This window comes from Rhinoraja longicauda, chromosome 24 (genome assembly GCF_053455715.1).
Source record: "Rhinoraja longicauda isolate Sanriku21f chromosome 24, sRhiLon1.1, whole genome shotgun sequence".
NCBI lineage: Eukaryota > Metazoa > Chordata > Chondrichthyes > Rajiformes > Arhynchobatidae > Rhinoraja > Rhinoraja longicauda.
The window spans coordinates 27,478,409-27,504,416 of NC_135976.1; the positions used below are offsets into that span (position 1 = coordinate 27,478,409).

A 26,008-nucleotide genomic window follows, 5' to 3' on the forward strand; every position below is an offset into this window, starting at 1 on the left:
AGCATACCACCTCATCTTTGAAACACGGTGGTAGGGGTGTTATGGCCTGGGCATGTATGGCTGCTGAAGGTACTGGCTCACTTATCTTCATTGATGATATAACTGATGGTAGTCGCATAATGAATTCTGAACTTTATAGACACATCCTATCTTCTCAAGTTCAAACAAATGGCTCAAAACTCATTGGCTGGCGGTTCATTCTACAGCAAGACAATGATCCCAAACATACTGCTAAAGCAACAAAGGAGTTTTTCAAAGCTAAAAAATAGACAATTCTTGAGTGTTCTGAACCCAATTGAGCATGCCTTTTATAAGCTGAAGAGAAAACGGAAGGGGACTAACCCCCAAAACAAGCATAAGCTAAAAATGACTGCAATACAGGCCTGGCACCAGAGAAGGCACCCAGAAACTGGTGATGTCCATGAATCGCAGACTTCAAGCAGTCATTGCATGCAAAGGATATGCAACAAAATACTAAACATGACTACTTTCATTTACATGACATTGCTGTGTCCCAAACATTATGGTGCCCTGAAATGGGGGGGACTATGTATAAACACTGCTGTAATTTCTACATGGTGAAACCAAAATGTATAAAAATGGCCTTTATTAAAATCTGACAATGTGCACTTTAACCACATGTGATTTTTTTTCTATTACAAATCTCAAATTGTGGAGTACAGAGGCAAATAAATAAATGATGGGTCTTTGTCCCAAACATTATGGAGGGCACTGTACATGCTCCAAGATATGACATTTTGAACGAAGCTGCTCCAGAACCTGGACGTTACAGTTTTCAGGCTGCCATACCTTTTTCCTGATGGCAGGAGTAAAATGAGTTTGTGGCCAGGGTGATCTTGGTCTCCGATGCTGGCTGCCTTTTTGAGGCAGTGACTCTTGTAGATCCCTACAATGGTGGGGTGGTCAGTACACATGGTGTCCACCCCTTTTTGCCTTTTGATGAGAAGGACAGTGTTGTGTTCTACACACCCCCCCCCCCCCCCCCCACCCCTCTCTTAAGTCAACTACCAATTATTTTCTCTTGCTGACATCAAAGACCAAGTGTTCTGACAACACGACAAAAGATTCTTCGCCTTTTTGCCCCATCTCATTTTTATTGAAATGTTTGACCGTGGTGATATAATTGAGATTTTAAAAATGATATGGTGCTGTATGGGGCCACACAGTCATGGGTGTACAGGGAGCAGAGCAGGTTCCCATTAAACCTTTCCCTCCCACCTTAAACCTATGTCCTCTGGTTTAGGCAAGGGACTGTGTATGTCTACCCGATCTATTCCTCATGATTTTGTACACCTCTACAAGATCACCCCTCATCCTCCTGTGCTCCAAGCTAGCCTGCTCAACCTCTCCCTATAGCTCAGGCCCTCGAGTCCTGGCAACATCCTCGTAAATCTTCTCGGCTCCATTTCCAGCTTGACAACATCTTTCCTATAACATGGTGCCCAGAATTGAACACAATGCTCTAAATGCGGCCTCACCGACGTCTTATACAACTGCAACATGACCTCCCAACTTCTATACACAAAGGTAGCACCTTTTGTTGCTTTTCCTTTTTGATGGGGATATCTTGGGCCAGGAGAGGGAGCTACTGTTCTGAATGAGATCCTGAGTGCGTGGAATAAAATGGAACATTTGGTATTGATATTGATGCTGTTCCTTCATTTGTTACAGTTTGATCCCATATACAACGTAAGATGGACTCAACTAAAAATAATCAATCTTCCCTTAGTTTATAAATATCTCAAGTTATTGTGGCTAATATTCTAGTGTTCATATTCAAAACTTACAATCGGTCTCAAGGTGTACCTACAGCGCATCGATTTGCACATTAATATCTCTGAGGATATTTTCCATATCCCATGCTCATAGAACACATAACAGTGCAGCACAGGAATAGGAAACTTTGGTCCACACTGTCCTTGCCGAACATGATACCAAGTAAAACGAATCTCCTCTGTCTGCCTGTTATATATTGTATTTTCGCAGTCTGGATGACAAGCAACAAAAAAACGTTTCTATATACACGTGACAATAATAAACTAAACTTATTACGCCCCGTACATCCATGTGCCTATCTAAAAGCATCTTAAATGTCATAACCATATCCGCCTCTGCCTACACCACCACCACCACTCCTGGCAGTACATTCCAGGCACACACTTTGCTTCCACGGGGAATGATGTGAAAGGGGATCTATGGAAACATCATCTCCATCTTTGGACTTTAGGCTCTAGACTTTAGGGATTCAGCGTGGAAACAGGCCCTACGTCCCACCGAGTCGGCGCCGACCAGCAATCCCCATACACTGGTGCCATCCTACACACTAGGACAATTTTCAATGTTACCAAAGCCAATTAAACTGTAAACCTGCATGTCTTTGGAGTGTGGGAGGAAACCGGAGCACCCGGAGAAAGCTCACATGGTCATAGGGAGAACATACAGACTCTGTCCAGACAGCACCCTGTAGTCAGAATCAATCCTGGGTCGAACCCCTTCTCTTTATACAGACTATCCTTTCCACGCTCAGTCCTGATGCTCAGTCCTCAATAAGTTATTTCCCTCCACAGATGCTGCCCGACCTGTTGAGTTCCTCTAGCAGTTTGTTCTTTGCTCTGTGCCTCTTAGCCTTGCGGTAAGCAAAGGCCAATTCACAGGCAGCTGTTGAGTTTATTCCTGTCCGTCTGTAACGCTACACTGCTGTTACATCAGTTACCAACCGGAGAAAAGCTGAGCTGTTGCTGGTTCTAGGGTCAGAGCTTGATTTCACTCGATTTCCCCCAGTAGAACCCAGTCGCTATGTTCACACAGCACAGCGTGGTTTGGGAACAGCTCTGTCCAAGACCGCAAAATATTGCAGAGAATTGTGGACGCAGCCCAGACCATCACACAAACCAGCCTCCCATCTTTTGACTCCATTTACACCTCACGCTGCCTCGGCAAGGGCAGTAACATAATCAAGGACGAGTCGCACCCTACCCACTTGCACTTTTCCCCTCACCCGTCAGGCAAGTGTGAAAATGCACATTTCCGGATTCAGGGACAGTTTCTTCCCAATTGCTGTCAGGCCACTGAACCATCCCACCAACAACTAGAGAGCTGTCCTGAGCAACTATCAAACGAATTGGAGACCCTTGGGCTATCTTTAATTGGACTTTACTCGACTATATCTTGCACTAAACGTTATTCCCTTTATCATGTGTCTGTACACTGTGGATGACTCCATTGTAATCATGTATTGTCTTTCCGCTGACTAGCACACAACAAATGCTTTTCACGGTACACGTGACAATAAATTAAACTAAACTATCACAAGGCCATCCTCCTTACTGATAATCCTGTAGTCATTGCAATTCTGGACCCAAACATCACCTATCAATATTCTCCAGACATGCTGCCTGACCCATTGAGTTAATCCAGAACTTTGTGCCTTTATTTGTAAACCAGCATCTGCAGTTCTTGTTTCTACATTCTCCCGTCGAAGGGAAGTGGAGAACTTCTTCAAAGTAGGCATAGCATTAGGCAATTTCACAGTGAAGCAGCAAAAGATACCTTTTACTGTAAAATCTCCTCACGGTGTCCTCACTTCGAAAATGTTCTCCTCCTCCCTCTGACGAGAGTTCTTCGAGATTCTCTCTCACTGCTCCCCCTCTGATTTCTGCTGCTCTCCTGATCTTCGACCACACTAACACTAGCCTGGCTTTGGCCTTCCCCATCTCTCTTCCAGCTCCCCCCCCCCCCCCCCCTCTTCTACAGTCGTCTCAAGAAAGGTCCTGACTCGAAACGTCACCTTTAGACTTTTTAGACTTTAGAGATACAGTGGGGGAGCAGGCCCTTCAGCCCACCACAGCGGTGCTGGCTCGAAGGGCCGAATGGCCTCCTCCTTCACCTATTGTCTATTGTCTATTGTCTGCGCTGACCACCGATCACCTTGTACACTAGCACTATTAACCTACAAACCTGTACGATTTTGGAATGTGGAAAGAAACCGGAGCACCCGGAGAAACCGGAGAAACCGGAGCACCCAGAGAAAATCCACGCAGTCACGGGGAGAACGTTTGGATCAAACCTGGGTCTCTGGTGCAAAAAGGCAGCATCTCTACCGCTGTGCCACTGTGCCACCCGAGTCATACCCTTCAGAGTTGCTGCCTGACCCACTTAATTACTCCAATACTTTGTGTCTTTTTTGTAAAATACCACCAACATTTTTTTTTTAGTTTAGAGATACAGCATGGAAACCGACCCTTCGGCCCACCGAGTCCACGCCAACCGATCACACTAGTTATCCTAATACACACGGGGCCTTACTAACCTGCAAACCCACGCGTCTTTGCGATGTGAGGGGGAAACCAGTGCGCCTGGAGGAAACCCAAGCGGTCACAGGGAGGAACAAACAAAGTCAGACAGCACCCAAGGTCAGGATCGAACCCAGGTCTCTGGCACTGTGAGGCAGCAGCTCGACCACTGAGCCGCCCGCATCCCTCACTGTATATCACTGGGAGCATGAACACCAGTAACATAGAAACATAGAAAAGAGGTGCAGGAGAAGGCCATTCGGCCCTTCAAGCCAGCACCGCCATTCAATATGATCATGGCTGATCATCCAAAATCAGTACCCTGTTCCTGCTTTCCCCCCCCCCCATATCCCTTGATTCCGTTAGCCATAAGAGCTATATCTAACTCTTGAATACATCCAGTGAATTGGCCTCCACTGCCTTCTGTGGCAGAGAATGCCACAGATTCACAACTCTCTGGGTGAAAAAGGTTTTCCTCATCTAGTAATCCTATCTTGCTTCTCAATGTGTTGGGGTGTCTGGTATCTCACGGTCCCCAGCTTATTTATTCATGCTGCTCTGCCCCCTGTCCCGATGTTAACAGGTATATATACTCATAAGCTCAGGCACTTGGTATTTACTTGGCAGGTTGCTGCACAAGTAACTTAGTCTCCTGGTTCTAGTTAGGATTGATGGGGCCATGGGAGGCCACCTTAGTTCATTTGTACACTTTTATTTCATGCATTATCTAAGGGTCAGTAAATGCTGTCCAGAACTGGAAGAAGATGTCACACTGAAAGGTTTAAGAGTTTGGCTGCAAGGTTATCATAAACCACTGAGAATTCACACAGTGTGGGAAGGAACTGCAGATGCAACCGAAGATAGACGCAAAACGCTGGAGTAACTCAGCAGGACAGACAGCATCTCTGGAGAGAAGGAGTAGGGGGACGTTTCGGGTCGAGACCCTTCTTCAGACTGAAGGAGGGTCTCGAGCCGAAACGTCATCTATTCCTTTTCTCCAGAGATGCTGTCTGACCCGCTGAGTTACTCCAGCTTTTTGCGTCTATCTTCGAGAATTCACACAGTATGTGCACACTGTCATTAACACTAGATCCTAATTCTTAAGCAAAAAAATGCACTCATTTCATGGCAACCATTACTCCAACGTGAGCATCTTATCTTATGTCACCAAACTGCGAGGACATAACTTTTTCAGTCAGAGAGTTGTGAATCTGTGGAATTCTCTGCCTCAGAAGGCAGTGGAGGCCAATTCTCTGAATGCATTCAAGAGAGAGCTAGATAGAGCTCTTAAGGATAGCGGAGTCTGGGGGTATGGGGAGAAGGCAGGAACGGGGTACTGATTGAGAATGATCAGCCATGATCACATTGAATGGCGGTGCTGGCTCGAAGGGCCGAATGGCCTCCTCCTGCACCTATTGTCTATTGTCTATTGACATTTAGGGCGGCACAGTGGCTGAGATGGTAGGATTAGCCATGGTGGGGTTAGTTTATAATTTAATTCTCCACCACATACAAACCCCAACCCTATTCAAGCAACAACATTGCCAGGCCAAGATCATCAGGTCAACGGGCCTTCAAGGCCAAGATTAGACAATATTTTTTTTAAGAACTTTCGAGACCTTTCTTCAGACTGAGAGTCACGGGAATAATAGGTAAACTAATGAAAAGGTACAAAGGAATGAAAGGCATGCAAAGAACAAATCATAGCCAGCCAGATGATCGAGGAAAGGTGGAGCCCACAATGGTCCATTGTTGGCTGCGGAGAATGTGATAACGAGTGGATACAAACAGTGAAACTAAGCAGGGTGACAGTGAAACTAGGAGGATGACTGGGGTGGAGGAGGGATGGAGAGAGAGGGAATACAAGGGTTACTTGAAGTTAGAGAAATCAATCTTCACACCACTGAGTTGTAGGCTGCCCAAGCGAAATACGACGAATATCCTGTTTTACTGCAGCTAGTCCATGGTCCTGGCCTGAGACGTGGCCTGTCCATTCCCCCCACAGATGCCGCCCGTCCCACTGAGTTCCTCAGATATTATATGTTATCTATGTGTACCGGATTTACAGGCCTGTTATGCTGCTGCAAGGAGAAATTTCATTGTTCCTTGGTCGCTACATATGACAAATACTCTTGACTTTAAATTAAGCCTAATGTGTAGGTTTGCAGTAGAGAATCAGTGTGGATGATGGACTGGTGAGAGAGAATAGTTTTTTTGTTTTTAGTTTAGATAGATAGATTCTTGATTAGACAATAGACAATAGACAATAGACAATAGGTGCAGGAGTAGGCCATTCAGCCCTTCGAGCCAGCACCGCCATTCAATGCGATCATGGCTGATCACTCTCAATCAGTACCCCGTTCCTGCCTTCTCCCCATACCCCCTCACTCCGCTATCCTTAAGAGCTCTATCCAGCTCTCTCTTGAAAGCATCCAACGGACTGGCCTCCACTGCCTTCTGAGGCAGAGAATTCCACACCTTCACCACTCTCTGACTGAAAAAGTTCTTCCTCATCTCCGTTCTAAATGGCCTACCCCTTATTCTTAAACTGTGGCCCCTTGTTCTGGACTCCCCCAACATTGGGAACATGTTTCCTGCCTCTAATGTGTCCAATCCCCTAATTATCTTATATGTTTCAATAAGATCCCCCCTCATCCTTCTAAATTCCAGTGTATACAAGCCTAATTGCTCCAGCCTTTCAACATACGACAGTATACGACAGTAGTGCGGGTGTCAGAGGTTATGGGGAGAAGGCAGGAGAATAGGGTTAGAAGGGAAAGATAGATCAGTCATGATTGAATGGGGGAGTAGATATGATGGGCTGAATGGCCCAATTCTGCTCCTATTACTTGTGAATATTGAAAAAGAACACAAAGTGATGGAGTAACACAGCGTGCCAGGCAACATCTGTGGAAGGAGTGGATGTGGATCCAGTCCTGGGAAAAAAACCCAACTGTGAGGATAGATTGGGCAGCTGTCTTTTTCAGAAAAGGTGAAGTCAAAAATCACGGGGGCAAATATTTAAAGTAATCGGTACAGAGGATTCAGTGGGAGATGAATTTGTTTTACCCAGAGAATGGAACTGACTGCCTGAAAATGCAGTAGATGTAGAAATTCTCAGTGGAATTAAAAGATATTTGCTGTGGAATGGAAGAGGGTTGAAATGTAGTTATTTTGACGTAACAATAGACAATAGACAATAGGTGCAGGAGGAGGCCATTCGGCCCTTCGAGCCAGCACCGCCATTCAATGTGATCATGGCTGATCATTCTCAATCAGTACCCCGTTCCTGCCTTCTCCCCATACCCCCTGACTCCGCTAGCCTTAAGAGCTCTATCTAGCTCTCTCTTGAATGCATTCAGAGAATTGGCCTCCACTGCCTTCTGAGGCAGAGAATTCCACAGATTCACAACTCTCTGACTGAAAATGTTTTTCCTCATCTCAGTTCTAAATGGCCTACCCCTTATTCTTAAACTGTGGCCCCTTGTTCTGGACTTCCCCAACATTGGGAACATGTTTCCTGCCTCCAATGTGTCCAACCCCTTAATAATCTTATACGTTTCGATAAGATCCCCTCTCATCCTTCTAAATTCCAGTGTATACAAGCCTAGTCGCTCCAGTCTTTCAACATATGACAGTCCCGCCATTCCGGGAATTGACCTAGTAAACCTACGCTGCACGCCCTCAATAGCAAGAATGCTGAAAGGGTAAAATTACTAAGCAGGTTTTAATTAATTGGCACAGCTTGACGTCCCTCTGTGTCATCACGATCTAAAATATTGGAAGACTAAAGCCAATAATCTTTAACCTTTTCTAAGGAAGCTTAGTGGCTCATGCAAACACTTGCACCTAGAAAATTATGCTTACTTCTACTTGCTTCTGGTGGGAGGAGACGTAACAAGCTTAAATAACCAAAGCATGCCAGTAATGTTACATGAGCTGCAAGCAGAAGGCCAGATGCATCTAAAAGTAATTCCCAAGATAGTCGGACGTAATCATTTCAACGAAATTAAGACATTCAGCAGTTGTAGAACATAGAACATGGAAGAGAACATGGAACAGGCCCTTGGGCCCACAATGTCCGTGCTGAACACAACGCCAATTCCTGCTGCAGAACCATCCTCAGTAGACCCATCTTGGAGAAAAAAATCAAAACAAAGAATAGGACGGCACAGTGGCAGAGTGGTGGAGATCCAGGTTCGATCCTGACTACAGTTGCTGACTGTACGGAGTTTGTACGTTCTCCCTGTGACCGCGTGGGTTTTCTCGGGGTGCTCCGGTTTCCTCCCACACTCCTCAGACGTACAGGTTTGTAGGTTGATTGGCTTCTGTAAATTGTCCCTAGTGTGCAGGATAGAACTCGTGTACGCGTGATCGCTGGTCGGTGCAGGCTCAGTGGGCCGAAGGGCCTGTTACCATGCCGTATCTCTAAAACTAAAACCACAGTAATTCACATTATACAGTGTTGCTAACAGCTTAAAGATGTCCATTTACATTTAAATGCGATGTAATAATTTGCAATTGTAGGTTCTATTATGAGACAGACCTGGCAATAACATTGTCCCTTCACGCTGATGCAATGGACCGAAAGTGCATCACAGTGCTATGTTTAATTTATTAGGTGTCTGAGAAGTTTTGGCATGTCCACAAGGATTCTTTCAAACGTCTACAGAATGCCTGATAGAAAATGTTCTGACGATACGATACGATACGATACGATAGACCTTTATTTATCCCAGGAGGGAAATTGGTCTGCCAACGGTCATAAAACACAACAAGACACATGAAACATGAAATTAATGTGACGAGTGGAAAGTCCAAAGATTGGAGATGTGCAAAGATTGGGGAGGAGGGGTGGGGGTAAGGGGAGTCAGTCCCCCCCACGACAGAAGGGGGAGGAGTTGTGCAGTTTGACAGCCACAGGGAAGAAGGATCTCCTGTGGCGTTCTATGCTGCATCTTGGTGGAACCAGTCTGTCGCTGAAGGTGCTCCTCAGGTTGACCAGTGTGTCATGGAGGGGGTGAGCTGCATTGTCCAGGATGCTCCGCAGTTTGAGGAGCGTCCTCCCCTCCAAGACCATCTCCGGTGAATCCAACCCCACTCCCAGGACGGGGTCAGCCTTCCTGATGAGCTTTTTAATTCTGTTGGCATCCGTGGCCTTCGCCCTGCTGCCCCGGCACACGGCAGTGAAGAAGATGGCACTGGCCACCACCGATTGGTAGAACATCTGCAGCATCTCACTGCAGACTCCTCAGAAAGTACAGCCGGCTCTGTCCCTTCTTGTACAGGGCCTCAGCGTTCCTGGACCAGTCCAGTTTACTGTCCAGGTAAACTCCAAGGTACTTGTGCTCCTTGGTAACCTGCCATCCACACCATTGATGGAGACAGGGGACAGGGGTGTTCCTCACCTCCTAAAGTCCACCACTAACTCCTTAGACTTATTGGTGATGACGGGATGCATCTCAGCCTGGTCGGCCAACGGCTCTGTTCTTGACCGCCTGATCCCGCAGAGAGCGGTGAACACAGCCCGGTCCATCACAGGTTCGGCACTTCCTCCCACCCCAGCCCATCTTCACGGTGCGTTGCATCAGGAGCGCTGAAGGTTTCGTGACGGATGCCTACCACCCTGGATATTCCCTTTTCCTCCTCTCCTACCTGCACCAACGTGCCACAGTGCAGTTACTGCCTTTCGGCGTCAGGGACCCGGTTTCGATCCTGACTACAGGTGCTGACCATACGGGGATTGTACGTTCTCCCCGTGACCTGCGTGGGTTTTCTCCAGGTGCCCCGGTTTCCTCAAACACTCCTAAAACGTGCAAGTTCGTAGCTTAATTGGTAAAATTGTAAATTGTCCCTCGGGTGTAGGATTGTAGGGCTAGCGTACGGGGTGACCGAGGTTGGGGCGGACTCAGTGGGCCGAAGGGCCTGTTTCTGTGCTGTATCTCTAAAGAAAGGTAAAATAACCGAAACATTATAGGAAGTACTGGCATGCAAGCCCTGCTGCTGCTGCCACGTGTCCGTCTGATTCTCCAGTTTGGAACGAAAGTTAGTTTAGTCCATCCGTGCCATTCCTGTTGTTAATAACTGATAGATATATCACCCAAAGAACCATCATTCATATTCAAGACCGGACAGTAAGTGGTAGAAAACTGCTTATCTGCCAGGAAACAGTTGAGCTATGTCCTAATTATTCCACGTAAATACAAGCTAATGGTATTGTGGTAGTAATATGTCCTTGATAATGGGGGAATGGCTGATAGGAAATGTCATCTTCTGCCTTGATGTATTCCTTGACAGTATTCTGTCTGTCTTTACGTACAGACAAACAAGGATAGAAATAATGTGCTCCAAACTGCTCCATGCGTGAAATAAAATCCAGTCCAGAAGAAATAGGAGCACAATAGGAGTAGATAAGACTTTTCTTTGCCTTCCATCACAGTGAGGGTATGCCTAGAGCAATCACTGTGATGGCTGTTTGTGTAAAAATTGTATCTGTGTGTCCTGTGCTTTTTGTTGTCTACTGCCGGACCCTGACGTGAGAGGACGCTGGCGTTGTTTATTCGCCGCTTTTCCGTTAGGATAGTTTGTCTGTTTGTTTTTATGTTATGATTGTTTTTGTAAAGCGCTTTGAGCACCTGATAAGGCGCTATATAAAATAAATGCTTATTATTATTATTATTATTACAATTAGGCCATTTGGCCCATCGAGTCAACTCCCCCATTCAATCAAGCTGATCTATGTTCCCTCCCAACCCCATTCTCCTGCCTTCTTCTTCCCGTCCCCTTTGACACCCGTACTAATCAAGAACCTATCAATCTTTGCTTGAAAAATACCCACTGTGGCAATGAATTCCACAGGTTCACCACCCTCTGGCGAAAGGAATTCCTCTTTTATATGTCCTTTTATTTTGAGGCTGTGCCCTCTAGTCTTACACTCTCCCACTACTGGAAACATCCGCTCCGCATCCACTCTATCTGGGCCTTTCTTTATTTGGTAGGTTTCAATGAGGTCTCCCCTCAGGCAGGTAAGTTCCACAGAGTGCTGTTGGCCGAAGTGAAAATGCTAGCCATTACATTGAAGAGACCCTTCCTTAATCTCCTTGTTAGGGTGGGTCGAACATCCTGCTTCTGTATCTCTAAACTAAACAAAATTAAACAACTTCTCCCTCAATGTCAGCAAGACGCAGGAGCTAGTTCCTTGACTTCGAGAAGCAAGGTGGAGCACATGTTCCCAATCAGCATCTATGGTGCCAAAGTGTAAATTGTCGAGAGCTTCAAGTTCTGAGGCATAAATATCACCCACAATCTGTCCCGGACCAACCCCATGGAAAATACAGCTGAGAAAGCACACCAATGCTTTTACTTCTTCAGAAGAATGAACAAAATTCGTCCTGCCACCAACGACTCTCACCAACCTCTACGTTGGTGCACCGTAGAAAGGGCTGCACGGTGGCGCAGCAGTAGAGTTGTTGCCTTTACAGCGCTTACACCATCAGAGACCCGAGTTCGAACCCGAATACGGTTGCTGTCTGTACGGAGTTCGTACGTTCTCCCCCTGCCCTGCGTGGGGTTTCTCCGAGATCTCCTCCCACACTCCAAAGGCTTGTCAGTTAATTGGCTTGGTATAAATGTAAATTGTCCCCAGTGTGTGTAGGATATAGTGTTAATGTGCGGGGATCGCAAGTCGGCACGGACTCGGTGGGCCGAAGGGCCTGTTTCCACGCCGTATCTCTAAACTAAACTAAACTAAAGCATCCTATCGGGATGTATCACAGCTTGGCTTGGCAGGACGGCAAGAAATAGCAGAGAGCTGTGAATGTAACTCAGTCCATCGCACATAGCAGACCTCCTTCCATCAACTCCATCTACACTTCACACTAGGCAACTCCATCCACTCAGACCCTGGCCATTCCACCTTCTCCCTTCTCACAATGGGCAGAAGATACAAACGTTTGAAAGCAGGTACCATCAGATTCAGGAACAACTTATTTCCCACTGTTGAACATCCTGTCAGAAAGGGAGCATCTCTCATAGGGTGCAATCCCGATCTTATAACCAACCTCATTGCACCCCTTGGACTTTTTTCTTCTTCAAACTATTCTTCCTTCGTAACTGTAACTCTCTAACGCTGTCACACTATATTCTGCACTCTAATATTTTTCCTCTTTCCACTACCTGTTGTCTTTGGACATAGCGTACTGTACTCATGTATAGTTTGATTTGACTGGATAACACGTTTTGATAACAAGATTTGACTGGGTAACAAAGTTTTTTACTGTACCTTTGGTGCACATGACTAAAATCAACTAATTGCAATACCAGCTGAGGAAATGGAATAATAATATTTTATGTTAAAATTCATGATGATAATGCAATAATTATTATACTGTACGGGCCAAACCTATCACATGGCCTCCACAGGCAAAGGTTGTCCTCCTGAAATAGCTGTGTGTATAAATACTTCCAGCCTTTTATAGGAGATGACCAAGCAAGATCAAGCTGCAACTGAGCCCAGACCAAACACTGTGTTAGATAGTCCATTCGACGCACGATTAACCGGTACTGCAACCCACCTCAGCGGGAAAATTCACCGCAAGTCAAGATGTCTAAAGGCGGGAAATCAGGTAGGAAACATTCTCCAGCATCCAGAGCCCATTCACACCATGTTCTGGCGTATGAACCTGGACTATTGTGTGCAGTTTTGGTCTCCTAATCTGAGGAAGGACATTCTTGCTATTGAGGAAGTGCAGCGCAGGTTCACATAGTTAGTTCCTGGGATGGTGGGACTGACGTATGATGAAAGAATGATCGACTGGGCTTACATTCACTGGAATTTAGAAAGATGAGAGGGGATCTTGTAGAAACATGTAAAATTCTCAAGGGATTGGACAGGCTAGATGCAGGAAACATTTTCCCGATGTTGGGCGAGACCAGAGCCAGGGCTCACAGTTTAAGAATAAGGGGTAGGTCGATTAGGACTGAGATGAGGAAAAGCTTTTTTCACCCAGAGAGTTGTGAATCTGTGGAATTCTCTGCCACATAAGGCAGTGGAGGCCAATTCACATTAAACATAGCATACATACATTATATATAATTAACAGAATTTCAATAATATAATATAATGTAATAATATAATAACATAATAATACCAAACAAAAATATAATGTCCTTAGTGCAACCAAAGACAGTTCACAGGTCATAGTTGAGGTTAGTGTTGTGCAGAAGTTGGACACAAAGTGCTGGAGTAACTCAACAGGTCAGGTGACCTCTCTGAAGAAAAGGAATAGGTGATGTTTCAGGTCGAGACCCTCTTCAGACTCAGGGGAGAGGGAAACTCAGTCTCAGTCTGTTACTCCAGCATTTTAGAAAATAGACAATAGACAATAGGTGCAGGAGGAGGCCATTCGGCCATTCGAGCCAGCACCACCATTCAATGTGATCATGGCTGATCATTCCCAATCAGTACCCTGTTCCTGCCTTCTCCCCATACCCCCTGACTCCGCTATCCTTAAGAGCTCTATCTAGCTCTCTCTTGATCGCATTCAGAGAATTGGTCTCCACTGCCTTCTGAGGCAGAGAATTCTACAGATTTACAACTCTCTGACTGAATTTTTTTTTTCTCATCTCCGTTCTAAATGGCCTACCCCTTATTCTTAAACTGTGGCCCCTGGTTCTGGACTCCCCCAACATTGGGAACACGTTTCCTGCCTCTAACGTGTCCAACCCCTTAATAATCTTATATGTTTCAATAAGATCCCCTCTCATCCTTCTAAATTCCAGTGTATACAAGCCTAGTCGCTCCAGTCTTTCAACATACGACAGTCCCGCCATTCCGGGAATTAACCTAGTAAACCTACGTTGCACGCCATCAATAGCAAGAATATCCTTCCTCAAATTTGGTGACCAAAACTGCACACAGTACTCCAGGTGCGGTCTCACCAGGGCCCTGTACAACTGCACAAGGACCTCTTTGCTCCTATACTCAACTCCTCTTGTTATGAAGGCCAACATTCCATTGGCTTTCTTCACTGCCTGCTGTACCTGCATGCTTCCTTTCAGTGACTGATGCACTAGGACACCCAGATCTCGTTGTACGTCCCCTTTTCCTAACTTGACACCATTTAGATAATAATCTGCCTTCCCATTCTTACCACCAAAGTGGATAACCTCGCACCATGCATCCGCCCACTCACACAACCTGTCCAAGTCACCCTGCAACCTCATAGCATCTTCCTCACAGTTCACACTGCCACCCAGCTTTGTGTCATCTGCAAATTTGCTAATGTTACTTTTAATCCCTTACTCCAGCATTTTGTGTGCATCTTCGGTTTAAACCAGCATCTGCAGTTCCTTCCTACATGCATCTGTTTATGAGCCCTGACTCGAAACGTCATCTCTCCCTGTAGTTGAGAAATCCTGCTTGACCCGACGAGTTACTCCACCACTTTGTGTTTTCATCTGTGGTTCCTTATTTCTCCAATCTACTTATGACATACTTCAAAGAATCCACTTTTTTTCTTTCTATGTTGTGTTATGTTCAAATGTAGGTTTGGGTTCCTGATGATGTGTTATGAGGTTATGATTCAATCTGCACATCTCAAAATAGCGAAGCAATAAAGGGATCATGGCAAGGCGTAAAGTCACTGATGAAGCATGCACCAACTGAAACATGACTCTGGGTGGAGCAGCTGCCTTACAGCGCCAGAGATCTGGGTTCAATCCTGACCCCGGGTGTTGCCTGCACGGAGTTTGCACGTTCTCCCCGTGACCTGTGTCGGTTTTCCCTGCGTGGGTTTTTCCCTCCCACACTCCGAAGACATAGAGGTTTGTAGGTTAATTGGCTTTGGTTGTCCCTAGTGTGTTGGATAGTGTTAGTGTACATGGCAGCGCAGACTCATTGGGCAGAAGTTACTCCAGCATTTTGTGTCTGTCTTCAGTGTTAACTCAATTTCTTTCTTCTCATTGCTGTTTGAGTTGCTGAGTGTTTACAACTTTTTCCTATTGTTGTTATGTATCTTTCTTTGATAGTTGCCATATCAATAAATTCCCTGACATTTACAAGCTAGGAATGAATGTACAGCTACATTGGTTGGCCTGGTATCAGTTTACTAAGACAACAATTGTCCCAATGTGGTGGAAGATTGGTCAGATCCTGCCTTCATCGTTTAGGGGCCCACATCCCTTAATACCCAACCCTTCAATACCTAATTTGCTTCTTGCTTTATGAATGAATGAATCAATCAATCAATTAATAAATAAATAAATTAATTAACCAATCAAGTAAACAATGAATGAATGAATGAATTAATTAATCTGTCGCTTAATCAATCAATGAATCAATTAATCAATTAATTAACCAATCGATTAATTAATTAATTAAAAAATAATTAGTTAATTGATTGATGAATTAATGAATGAATATTCTATTGTTACATGTGGCAAGTCACAGTGAGATTCTTTACTTGCACACCCAAGGCATGCAAATAGTCACCGATAAAGGGCGATTACAAAGTATCCCGCACCAGGTCCCCCTCTGTTCTCCCACCTCCCCCTCCCTCTTGGCGATCCCCCCACACCAGGTCCTCCTTTATTCCTTCCCCCGGAAGCAGCGTCCTCACTCCCACGTGGTCCGTCCTCGTCCGTCGGTCGGCGCCCTCATCGATCGGCGCACCGACCCCTCCACTATTGCCGCCGGGTCCCCTCCTGCCTCCTCCGTGGTGCCGACCCTGGTCCCAGCTGCGAGCTCCGCACTTTGACTGCCTAGGGTAGGATGTCCTGGAGGCAATAATTGACCCAGGAGAGTGGGCAGTGGCAGATGCTGGATCTTACCACCAACTGCAGTGGTGAGATATGGGTGAAGTGACCCTTTGAACCAGTAGTGGGAGAACGGGGTAGGGATTGGATTCGAGGAACAATATCAGGAAGTCGGGGCTGGAGAATTGGACTGAAGGATATGCAGGAGTATGAATGCTGGATTTCGTCCCCTCCAGCTGTTTCTTGGCTGAAGTGACTCCACCTGTATGGTGGGGAAGAGGCTGTCTCTGGAGAAGGAAGAGTGTGGAGTCCTGATTGTTAGAGGGTTATGGGCCCATGCATTAATCTGTTCTTAAAAAAGAAGCAAAGTGTTGGAGTAACTCAGCCGGTTAGGCAGCATGCCTGGAGAACACGGATAGGTGACATTTCAGGTCAGGACCCTTCTTCAGACCGATTGTAGGGTCTGAAGAAAGCTCCTGACCCAAAATGTCACTGATCCCTGTTTTCCAGGCATGCTTCCTTCCCTGCTGAGTTACTCTGGCATGCTGTGATTTTTTTGTAAACCAGCATCTGCAGTTCCATGTTTCTACATTAACCTGTGCCTGTATTTTTTTTTAAATCCACCAACTTGTGCAACTCCCTTTGATCATACATCTTGGCCTCCCCCATCATAGTCAAGATGGCTGTCGACACATTGGCCTTCATCAGTCAGAGAATTGAGTATAGAAGATAGGAGGTCATGTTACAGTTGTACAAGACATTGGTGAGGCCACATTTAGAGTATTGTGTTCAGCTTTGGTTATCCTGATATAGAAAATATGTGGCTAAGCTGGAAAAGGTGCAGAGAAGATTTACCAGGACTCGAGGGCCTGGGTTATAGGGAGGGATGAGCAGGCTAGGACCTTATTCCTTGGAGCGCAGGAGGATGAAGGGTGATCTTTTAGAGGTGTGTAAGATCACATGAGGAACTTATCCTCCTGCGCTCCAAGGAATAATGTCCTAACCTGCTCAACCCTCCCGCTAGCTCAGGCCCTCGAATCTTCTCTGCACTCTTTCCAGCTCAGCGACATCTTTCAGTTTTGCTTACTACTCCTGCAAGGCAAGTTGAAGTCAGCATTATGTAGATTGAGAGAATTCAGTATCGTGTTAAAAATATTATTCGTAATTGTAGCAGTTCTGCAAGACAGTTCAACCTTTTGTTGAAAATTCAGTATCTTATTAAAAATATTATTTGGAATTGTTGCACTTTTACAAGACGGTTCTACCCCTTTGCTAAGAATTGCCCAAGTTCGATCATAAAAAGTGTGGTTCCACAACAACCGAATCACCTCATTTTCTTAGTCTGTAGAATTGTTGGTGTCATTATAAGTTCGTAAGTAATAGGTGCAGAATCAAGCCCTTTCGGCCCATCAAGTCTAGTCAACCATTCAATCATGGCTGATCTATCTCAACCTCATTCTCCTGCCTTCTTTCCACAATCCCTGACACCCGTCCTAATCAAATATCCATTGGCCTCCACAGCCTTGATTCATCACCCTCTGACTAAAGGAATTTCTCATCATCTCCTTCCTAAAGGAACAACCTTCAATTCTGAGGCTATGGCCTCTGGGCCTAGACTCACCCACTAATGGGAACATCCTCTCCACATCCACTCTATCCAGGCCTTTCACGATTTGGTACGTTTCAATGAGATCCCCTCCTCAGTCTTATAAACTCCAGTGAGAACAGATCCAGTGTCGTCAAACGCTCATCATACGTTAATCTACTCATTCCTGGGATCCTTCTCATAAAATGTGCTGCTTGATTAAATCTTCTCACTCATATATATATATATATATATATATTTGGACCCATTGGGGCCAAACCTCTCCTGCATTGATGCAGCACCCTCTCCTCCCCCCTCCCCTCTCCCCACTCCCCTCTACTCACCTCTCCCCTCTACCCACTCCTCCCCCTCCCCCTCCCTCCTTCCTCCCCTCCCCCTCCCCTCCCCTTCCCGCCCCCCACTCCATCCCCCTCAACCCCCCTTTTCCTCCCCCCTCCCTCCCTAGGAGATAGATTTAAACTTCAAAATGTGAATAACTTCAAAAATATAACACCGATTTCAATGAAACTTCTTCCATTAGCCCCAAAGGGACGATGGTGAGTAAGGTGGGCCTAAAATTGGCGTGCTATTGCGTACCTTTTTAGCTGTAGTTCAGGAACAAACAAACGAGAGTTTTAGTATATAGATATATATCCATGTGACTTTTCTTTTCAGGATTGGATGAAAGTGATCGGATCCTAGCTGAGAAAGTCTTTGCCCAAGATGCCAAGGACGAAGATGAAAGAGATGAGATCTCTCCATTTGGAATAGCAGAGGATTGCCCAATCGGACAACTTGAGATGCAGCACCACCTCATTGACAGAAAGTCAAAGGAATCCATAGAGAAGAGGTACCAAAGCACAAAGGTCGAATCTCAAAAACACCTTCAATGTAGTAGGTACCAGAGTAGGGGAATCGAGACGAGAGGACATAGGTTTAAGTTGAAAGGGAAAAGATTTAATAGGAATCTGAGGGGGTGACATTTTCACACAAAGGGTAGTTGGTGTATGGAACGAGCTGCCGGAAGAAGTAGTTGAGGTAAGGATTATCCCAATGTTTAAGAAATAGTTAGACAGGTACATGGATAGGACAGGTTTGGAGGGATATGGGCCAAAGGCAGGCAGGTGGGACTGGTGTTGATGGGACATGTTAGCCGGTATGGGCCAGTTGGGCCGAAGGGCCTGTTTCCACGCTGTATGACTCTGTGACTTATCCAGAAACGATCATAATTATAATCATAATCACAATCATACATTATTAGCCAAGTATGTTTTGCAACATACGAGGAATTTGATTTGCCAAACAGTCATACCACTAAAAAGCAACAGGACACACAAAATACATTTTAACATGAACGTCCACCACAGTGACTCCTCCACATTCCTCACTGTGATGGAAGGCGGAAAAAAGTTCAATCTCTTCCCCTTTTTGTTCTCCCGCGGTCGGGGGCCTCGAGCCTTCCGTTGATGGGGCGATCTTGGCTCTGGTAGCTGGAGGTCGGGCCCTCCACGTCAGGCGATTGGACTCCGGGTCGTGGCATGGTCGAAACCTCTGCGACTTTGGAGCTTCCCGACATCAGTCTCTACCCGAGACTGCGAGCTCCACGATGTTGGAATCTGCAGGTCGCGCGCGGTTGGAGCGTCGATCCCAGGCAAGGGATCGCAGGCTCCAATGGTAAGTCCCACGGTGGGGCTCAAAGTCAGACTCTAGCAAGGCCGCCACCTCCACGATGTTAGGCCGCAGGGCGACCGGAGATACGATCCGGAAAACAATCGCATCTCAGGCAAGGTAAGAGATTGAGAAAAAAGTTTCCCCTGACCCCCTTCCCCCCCCCCCCCCCACAGAAAACAAACCAGAGAACATTAACACAAACTTTTAAAAACACACTAAAAATAACAAAAAAGACGAAAAGATAGACAGACCGTTGGCGAGACTGCCATCGCTGACGGCCCCACCCGGTGGAATTTAAATTTGTGAATTTAAACATCTTTTGGAACTTGGAAGAGGTACAGCAATAACTTTTTTTTAAAACAAGCACAAGGTTTTGTAGATTAGCTTAGTTTAGTATAGTTTAGTGGAAACAGGTCAATCGGCCCACCGAGTCCACGCCCAGCAGCGATCCCCACACACTAACACTATCCTACATACACTGGGGACAATTTACAATTAGACCAAGCCAATTAGCCTACAAACCTGTACGTCTTTGGAGCATGGGAGCAAACCGGAGCCCCCGGAGAAAACCCACGCAGGTCACGGGGAGAACGTACTAACTCCATACAGACAGCCCCCATGGTCAGGATCAGACCAGGGTCCGTGGTGCTGTAAGGCAGCAACTCTACCGCTGCCCCACCGTGTTGCCTTGATGAAGACCCTCTGTTCTAAAACCGGGATGTTTTAATTAATAAAGACCTTTGGATTGTGTTGTCACATTAGGAAGAAGCTAACAATGAAGGCAAAGGTCATCGAGTCATCAGTGCCAATGGTTCATGTGGCTGAGGTAATGCAGTCGACGCCTGCCCAGATGATGGAGCCGTCATACCTGGATGTACCTGATTTCCAGAGAGTCTCTATCACTGGAGACTATGCATCAGGGGTAAGGCTAAGTCTACATTACACAATGAAGCTTTGCACAGAATACCATTCCTTCCTTTCTTCCTGCTTTGTTTTAAGAGAGAGTTAGATAGAGTTCTCGGGGCTAGTGGAATCAAGGGATATGGGGAGAAGGCAGGCATGGGTTATTGATTGGGGACGATCAGCCATGACCACAATGAATGGCGGTGCTGGCTCGAAGGGCCGAATGGCCTCCTCCTGCACCTATTTTCTATGTTTCTATGTTTCCCAACTAAGGAGCGAAAGACAATGGACAAAGGTGTGGAAGATTCAGCAAGGTTGCAGAGGAAGGTTAGCAGAACGATGCCTGAATTGGGGGGGGGGGGTAGGGTATGAGCGGCAGGGAGAGGTTGAGCCTAAAAGGAACTGCAGATGCAAGTTTGTACCGAAGACACAAAGTGCTGGATTAACTCAGCTGGTCAGGCAGCATCTCTCGAGAAAAAGGATGGGTTCAGAACCCCCTGCACTACTGTGCCACCAAACCAACCTGCACGCCATTAGGTCTTATTGCCAACTCGACAAAGGCTTAAGTCCACCGATTTCTGCCCAGATGATCGAGGTGTTCTGGTCACTATATGGCTTCTAAGGGAATCAGATTGCATTGATATAGACAGGAAGGATGGACAGTTGGAAAAACTCAGCAGAGTTTAGGGCGGCACGGTGGCGCAGAGGTAGAGTTGCTGCCTTACAGCGCCAGAGACCCAGTTTCGATCCTGACTACGGGTGCTGTCTGAACTGTTTGTACATTCTCTCCGTGCCCCGGGTTTTCTCCGGGTGCTCCGTTTTTTTCTCCCACACTCCATAGACGTGCAGGTTAATTGTAGGTTAAATGGCTTCGGTGACGTGTAAATTATCCCTCGTGTGTAGGATAGTGTAGATCAGTGTAATGGTGTCACTCATGTTATGCGTCACGCTTTTGAAGTTACGCCCCTTTAGCTTTTGAGTGACCACTGCTTGCGAGATTGGGGTTAGTGTAAGTGGAACGTGCAGGCGTGAGGTCGTGCTTGCTACGTAGTTAATAAAGTCTACCGGATCGTTATCCAGGTGTAAGGCTTCTGTTATTATGCGGTCAGCACAACAGATAGTACTAGTGTAGGGAGTGATCGCAGGTGGGCACGGACTCGGCGGGCCGAAGGGCCTGTTTCTGCCCTGCATCTCTCAAGTCCAAAGTGAAAACCATTCCGAATTTGACTGTCTCCCCCGTCTGTGAACAGGTAACCATGGAAGATTTTGAAATTGCCTGCAAGGGTCTGTATCGAGCTTTGACCATTCGGGAGAAATACATGCGGCTCTCTGTTCAGAGGTTTTTTAGGACCACGTCTCGCTTCTTGCGAACCATGGAGCATGAACAGTGGAAAGAGGAGGATGAGGTGCATCCAGGTAAGGATGAGTCCATGAATGGGCGCCCTGTGTCCCTTACCCAGAGTGGGGGAATCGAGAACCAGAGGGCATAAGCTTAAGGTGAAGGGGAAGAGACTTTATGGGGATCTGAGGGGTCACTTTTACACGCAAGGGGTGGTGGGTGTAGGGAACGAGCTGCTGGAGAAGGTAGTTGAGGCAATTTCAACAGGTACATGGATAGGAAGACACAAAATGCTGGAGTAACTCAGCGGGACAGGCAGCATCTCTGGAGAGAAGGAATGGGTGACGTTTCGGGTCGAGACCCTTCTTCAGACTGAAGGTATTTATTCACAAAATGCTGGAGTAACTCAGCAGGTCAGGCAGCATCTCAGGAGAGAAGGAATGGGTGACGTTTCGGGTCGAGACCCTTCTTCAGACCCGAAAACGTCACCCATTCCTTCTCTTCTGAGATGCTGCCTGACCCGCTGAGTTACTTCAGCAATTTGTGAATAAATACCTTCGATTTGTACCAGCATCTGCAGTTATTTTCTTATTCTTCAGACTGATGTCAGGGGAGTGGGCGGGACAGAGATAGAATGTAGATGGTGGGAGAAATGGGAAAGGGGAGGGGATGGAGAGAGAGGGAAAGCAAGGGCTATTTGAAGTTAGAGAAGTCAATGTTCATACCGCTGGGGTGTAAGTTACCCAAGCGAAATATGAGGTGCTGTTCTTCCAATTTGCACTGGGCCTCACTCTGACAATGGAGGAGACCTAGGACAGAAAGGTCAGATTGGGAATGGGAGGGGGAGTTGAAGTGCTGAGCCACCGGGAGATCAGGTGGGTTAAGGCGGACTGAGCGGAGGTGTTCAGCGAAACGATCGCCGAGCCTGCGCTTGGTCTCGCCGGTGTACAGAAGATGACACCTGGAACAGCGGATACAGTAGATGAGGTTGGAGGAGGTGCAAGTGAACCTCTGCCTCACCTGAAAAGACCGTCGGGGTCCTTGGATGGAGTCGAGGGGGGAAGGTAAAGGAACAGGTGTTGCATCTCATGTGGTTGCAGGGGAAAGTACCTGGGGAGGGGGTGGGGGTGGTGTGGGTGGGAAGGGACGAGTTGACCAGGGAGTTGCGGTCTCTGCGGAAATCAGAAAGGGGTGGAGATGGGAAGATGTGGCCAGTGGTGGGATCCCGTTGGAGGTGGCGAAAGTGTTGGAGGATTATGTGCTGTATGCGACGGCTGATGGGGTGGAAGGTGAGGACAAGGGGGACTCTGTCCTTGTTACGAATGGGGGGAGGGGGAGCAGGAGCGGAGCTGCGGGATATCGAGGAGACCCTAGTGAGAGCCTCATCTATAACGGAAGAGGGGAACCCCTGTTTCCTAAAAAATGAGGACATCCCCGACGATCTGATAAACCTCATCCTGGGCGCAGATGCGGCATAGATGGAGGATTTGGGAGTCGGGGATAGAGTCTTTACAGGAAAAATGGGAGGGAAGAAATGTAGTTGAGATATCTAGGTACAGAACTAGGACAGGTTTAGAGGGATATGGGCCAAACGCAGGCAACTGGGACTCTGTCTGAAGAAGGGTCTCGACCCGAAACGTCACCCATTCCTTCTCTCCCGAGATGCTGCCTGACCCGCTAAGTTACTCCAGCATTTTGTGTCTATCTTCGGTTTAAGCCAGCATCTGCAGTTCCTTCCTACATTTCATCCGTAATCTTCAATGCAAGGCGATTTAAGTGCACCTCTTCATGTTCATAAGTCATCGGAGCAGATTTGGTCCATATGGTCCATTGAGTTTGGTAAACCATTCAATCATGGCTGATTTCTCATCCCTGCCTCCTGTCTCCTCTCCTTAACCTTTGACACCCTTACTAATCAAGAATCTGTCAATCTCCACTTTAAAAATACCCAGTGACTTGGCCTCCACAGCCGGCTGTGGCAATGAATTCCACAGATTCACCACCCACTTGCCAAAGAAATTCCTCCCCATCTCCTTTCTAAAGGCGCGTCACTCTATTCTGAGGCTGTGCTCCCTTAGACGATATTAGTGATCATAAGGTCATAAGGAGCAGGAGTAGAATTAGGCCATTCGGCCCATCAAGTCTACTCCGCCATTCAACCATGGCTGATCTATCTCTCCCTCCTAACCCCATTCTCCTGCCTTCTCCCCATAACCTCTGACACCTGTACTAATCAAGAATCTATCTATCTCTGCCTTAAAAAAAATATCCGTTGACTTGGCCTCCACAGCCTTCTGTGACAACGGATTCCACAGGTTTGACTAAAGAAATTTCTCCTCGTCTCCTTCCTAAAAGAACATCCTTTAATTCTGAGGCTATGACCTGTAGTTCTAGACTCTCCCACTAGTGGAAACTAGTGGTCTCCTAACCTGAGGAAAGACGTTCTTGCCTTAGAGGGAGTACAGAGAAGGTTCACCAGATTGATCCCTGGGATGGCGGGACTTTCATATGAGGAAAGACTGGATAGACTGGGCTTGTACTCGCTGGAATTTAGAAGACTGAGGGGGGATCTTATAGAAACATATAAAATTCTTAAGGGGTTGGAGAGGCTAGATGCGGGAAGATTGTTCCCGATGTTGGGGGAGTCCAGAACCAGGGGTCACTGCTTAAGGATAAGGGGGAAGTCTTTTAGGACCGAGAAGAGAAAACATTTCTTCACACAGAGAGTGGTGAGTCTGTGGAATTCTCTGCCACAGAAGGTAGTTGAGGCCAGTTCATTGGCTATATTTAAGAGGGAGTTAGATGTGGCCCTTTTTGCTAAACGGATCAGGGGGTATGGAGAGAAGGCAGGTACAGGCTATTGAGCTGGATGATCGGCCATGATCATATTGAATGGCGGTGCAGGCTCGAAGGGCTGAATGGCCTACTCCTGCACCTATTTCCTATGTTTCTATGTTTCTAACATCCTCTCCACCCAAGCCTTTCACTATTCTGTACGTTTCAATGAGGTCCGCCCTCATTCTTCTAAACATCAGCGAGTACAGGCCCTGTGCCGACAAACGCTCATCATGGGTTAACCAACTCATTCCTGATACGCTCCCAGGCAGTATGTTTCCGGTATCATATCATATCATCATCATATATATACAGCCGGAAACAGGCCTTTTCGGCCCTCCAAGTCCGTGCCGCCCATTGATCCCCGTACATTAACACTATCCTACACCCACTAGGGACAATTTTTACATTTACCCAGCCAATTAACCTACATACCTGTACGTCTTTGGAGTGTGGGAGGAAACCGAAGATCTCGGAGAAAACCCACGCAGGTCACGGGGAGAACGCACAAACTCCTTACAGTGCAGCACCCGTAGTCAGGATCGAACCTGAGTCTCCGGCACTGCATTCGCTGTAAAGCAGCAACTCTACCGCTGCGCTACCGGTACTTGTCACTCTCGTGGGTAATCAAAGTCCACTTCAGTTCTCCTCTCAATCTTTTAACCCCTGATCCTAACTGATCTATGTTTCCATTTATCTCATCAACAAAGCACCACTTATCTGATTAAGATATAATATTTTCAATTTGATCGTCTGAAGTCGTTCTTTTACTGCGATCTTAAACAGCAAAACTTGCATGTAAGGCAATACCTTGAATTAAAATGGACGCACCTCAGAAAAACAGGACGTACCTTAAGGATGGAGATGAGGAGAAATTGCTTTAGCCAGCATCTGCAGTTCCTTCCTACACTAGCGTAGATGAGACATGTTGGTCGGTGAATCTGTGGAATTCATTACTGCAGACGGCAGTGGAGGCCTAGTCATTGGGCACTTTAAAAGCACGGATTGTTAGGTTCTTGAGGGTGTAAAAGATTGTGGGGAGGAGGCGGGAGAATGGGGTTGAGAGGGAAAAATAGATCAGCCATGATCGAATGGTGGGGGAGACTTGATGGTCCGAATGGCCTTTTTCTGCTCCTATAAGCTTATGAAACTGAATGAGAGAGTACATGGGATCCTCACCAAAAACAAAATAGGTGAAGGAGTAGGCCATTCGGCCCTTCGAGCCAGCACCGCCATTCAATATGATCATGGCTGATCATCCAAAATCAGTACCCCGTTCCTGCTTTTTCCCAATTTCCCTTGATTCCGTTAGCCCTGTGAGCTAAATCTAACTCTCTCTTGAAATCATCCAGTGAATTGGCCTCCACTGCCTTCTGTGGCAGAAAATTCCACACACATGACGTTGCAGAGTGAAAGGAATGGGATTATAATGAGAGCCAGTTCTTGTAAGAAAGATGCATTGTTTCATGACTCTGGGAAAGAAATGGCCTACGTTAGATGGCGTACCATTTAAAAATTACGCTACGACAGAGTGATAAAATATTCCTTGTAATATGATACCATTTATCAAATTTAATTAGCCTGTTTAAATGCAAAGAACTGGGTGGG

The 26,008-nt window shown here is 46.5% G+C and overlaps 1 protein-coding gene across 2 annotated transcripts in view; it reads left to right on the forward strand.

Annotated features, from left to right (window-relative positions):
- The first annotated feature begins 12,915 nt into the window (after positions 1-12,915).
- Positions 12,916-26,008, forward strand: part of ampd1 (adenosine monophosphate deaminase 1 (isoform M)) — a 38,993-nt gene continuing 25,900 nt past the window's right edge. Inside the window, exons 1-4 of one of the 2 annotated variants that reach the window (XM_078420458.1) lie at positions 12,916-12,937; positions 18,328-18,502; positions 20,086-20,245; positions 21,477-21,642. In XM_078420458.1, coding sequence (XP_078276584.1) covers positions 12,916-12,937; positions 18,328-18,502; positions 20,086-20,245; positions 21,477-21,642 — 523 coding nt within the window. Of the gene's footprint in view, positions 12,938-18,327; positions 18,519-20,085; positions 20,246-21,476; positions 21,643-26,008 lie in introns of those variants that run through there. The other variant, XM_078420459.1, reaches the window with a different exon arrangement.